At 39.9% G+C, this 3196-nt stretch overlaps 1 protein-coding gene across 1 annotated transcript in view; it reads right to left on the reverse strand.

Annotated features, from left to right (window-relative positions):
- The window catches only part of LOC125025445, a 10562-nt gene that overhangs the window by 1268 nt on the left and 6098 nt on the right, over positions 1-3196 (reverse strand). Inside the window, exons 3-4 of the mRNA XM_047613456.1 lie at positions 2665-2798; positions 1814-2054 (exon numbers count right to left, since the gene is read on the reverse strand). Coding sequence (XP_047469412.1) covers positions 1814-2054; positions 2665-2798 — 375 coding nt within the window. The remainder of the gene's footprint in view (positions 1-1813; positions 2055-2664; positions 2799-3196) is intronic.

The raw sequence follows: 3196 nt of genomic DNA on the forward strand, positions 1-3196 counted from the left end.
ATTGTTTTTATTACGGATTCTTTATTATTAGTGATATTATTACTAATGCTAAGATTAATGTTGTGATAAATGGATTGGTGTAAAGGCTGTTATCAAAATCATTAGCAAAGTTGATATTACAAATTATAATACTATTAATACTACAAAGCCTACAACTACTATTATTACTACTAAACACACCATTACCATCACTACCATAATCACTACTCTTATTAGTGCTTTCCATTTTATTACCATTTGAAACATAAATAAATATATAATAGAAAACAGTACTACATATTTTTCCCCGTAACCCCAAAATCATATAAAAAAAAACTAAATCCACTTATATCTATTGCAAAACCCTATTGTGTTGACTTTGATAAATAGAACATCCGGAATATGAATATGGATAAATGTTTGAGTTAATAAAATTGTTACAGAGATTAGTCTTTTTCTATACAAAGTAGATTAAGTCATGTGCGCAATTGTTTAAATTGCTTATGAATGCACTGGTCATATAAATCCTTCCTGCGCTACACATAATTTAAGTTAATATTCAATATTGCAATAGGTTAGCTACGAAAAAAATAAATTAGAGTTTAAATGAACTGCATATATATATCTGATATTTAAACAAATACTTTTGACATTCGAAATAAAACAATGTTTTTTTTCTTCTAGTATTTGACTGTCTAATGAATGAATATTCTTGTTTGTGTGACCGGAATAGCATTCATGAGTTTAGGTAGAAATCTGGTATTTTGAACATTAAAACAAAGTCTTCTGTAAATTGGAAAGTTTTACATATCTGTTTGTAACAATTGGTAACACACACACACACACACACACACACACACACACACACACACACACACACACACACACACATACACACACACACACACACACACACACACACACACGAACACACACAAAAATATTATCTTTTCTCTCCCCCCTCTCTCTCTTCTATTGATTTATGTGTGAATTTGTGTTTGTTTCTTTCTTTCTTCTCCTCTTTCCCTTCTCGCTCTCTCTCTCTCTCTCTCTCTCTCTCTCTCTCTCTCTCTCTCTCTCTCTCTCTTCTCTCTCTTCTCTCTCTTCTCTCTCTCTCTCTCTCTCTCTCTCTCTCTCTCTCTCTCTCTCTCTCTCTCTCTCTCTCTCTCTCTCTCTCTCTCTCTCTCTCTCTCTCTCCCTCCCTCCCTCCCTCCCTCTCTCTCTCTCTCTCTTTCTCTCTCTCTCTCTCTCTCTCTCTCTCTCTCTCTCTCTCTCTCTCTCTCTCTCTCTCTCACTTTCTCTTTCTCATTCTCTTTCTCTCTCTCTTTCTCTCTCTTACCCTTCTCTCTTTCTCTCTCTTACCCTCCTCTCACTCTCCCTCTTCCCCTCCTCTCTCTCTTTCTTCTTCTTCTTTTTCTTCTTCTTCTTCTTCTTCTTCTTCTTCTTCTCCCTCTCCCTCTCTCTCTCTCTCTCTCTCTCTCTCTCTCTCTCTCTCTCTCTCTCTCTCTCTCTCTCTCTCTCTCTCTCTCTTTCTCTCTCTCTTTCTCTCTCTCTCTCTCTCTCTCTCTCTCTCTCTCTGCCTCCCTCCCTCCCTCCCTCCCTCCCTCCCTCCCTCCCTCCCTCCTCCCTCCTCCCTCCTCCCTCCTCCCCCCTCCCCCTCCCTCCCTCCGTCCCTCTCCCTCTCCCTCTCCCAAGTCCCTCCTCTCTCTACCCCCCCCTCCCCCTCTCTCTTTCACACACATAATAACCCAATCATTTCCCCGATATCACAGGACTCTCAAACACCACGAAACACCACGTAACACCACGTAACACCACGTAACAACAGCCTTACCCGTAGCAGCAGCCGCACGCCCTTCCATGATGGAGGCGTGGTAAGGCATATCACTCTGAATGATGGCCTCGCTGCTGTCGAAGTACATATTGAGAATGGACGCCGTGCACTTGACGGTGACGGTGCTGCCCCTCCGGAAGAGTCTCGGCCAAAGGGGGAACTTCAGACCCAACATGGACGTTTCGAGGCCGGTAGTCGGGTCTTCGTGAGGTGTGTAACGCACAAGCCATGAGGGGTCAGCCTGATGAAAGAAAACGGGAAGATGGAAGTTGTGAGGTTTTGTCTTGTTTTTATGTGTTTATGTTGGTTGTCTTGTTTGTCTTCGTGAGGTGTGTAACGCATGAGTCACGAGGAAACGGGAATACGCAAATTGTGAGATGTTTTTTTTTTTTCTTGTGTGTTGTCTTGTTTTATTTTGTTTATCTTATGTATACACACACACACACTTTGGCAATTTTGGGTAACTAATCATTTAACAACATTTTTCTATATAGAATTTGTATCTACTTTTAGCACTGATGATGGACATTGATTCTCCGAAACGTCACACTGCTGATTTCAAAATCTTGACCTCCCATCCTAACAGATTAGATATTATTTTGTTTAGTTATGTGTGAATGGAATGGGTTGGGAAGGATACATTTATTTCTTTATGGTTGTGTTTGCTTGTTTTGTTTTTATTTCCAAGGATATTCAAACCTACACTTCCACAGAGTTCTAGAATTTGACAATGTTTTGAATCATTATATCTATATTTCTCTATTTCGTTATTATATTTCAACCATATACAGAAAATCCCAAACCACCAGGCAACATCAAAAATCAACAGTAACAATCCCTGCAACATTTACCTGTCCACCGTTGATGTAAAAGGTGAGTTCAGCCGCCGGTTGGGAGTGGAAGGAGGTACAGTTGAGATTGACGTTATCGTGCATCTGGTAACTCTCCTGGACGCCCGTGATGATGGGCTTTCCGTCGGGGAGGTCTGGGGGGGGGGGGGGGGGGGGGGAAGAACATGGGCATCAGTGATTGCAAACTGTAGGGAATGCTTTCTTAACCTGTTATTCATCAAGTATGCATGGATACACTCACTAACACACACACACACACACACACAAACAAACACACACACACACAAACACACATACACACATATATTTAATATAAATACAATGGTTAGATAAGTATTTAAGTAGAGGTAAATAGACAGTCGTGCAGATAGATAAAATAATAAATAGCATTATAGGCAGAGAGATAAAATGATAAATATCATTAAAGGCACATTGATACATAGATATACATATACACAAACACACATGTAAGCAGGCATAAAACGCACACACATACTTATATATTCATATATATATACTTACATATATAGAA

The sequence above is a fragment of the Penaeus chinensis genome, chromosome 5 (assembly GCF_019202785.1).
Source record: "Penaeus chinensis breed Huanghai No. 1 chromosome 5, ASM1920278v2, whole genome shotgun sequence".
Taxonomy (NCBI): Eukaryota; Metazoa; Arthropoda; class Malacostraca; order Decapoda; family Penaeidae; genus Penaeus; species Penaeus chinensis.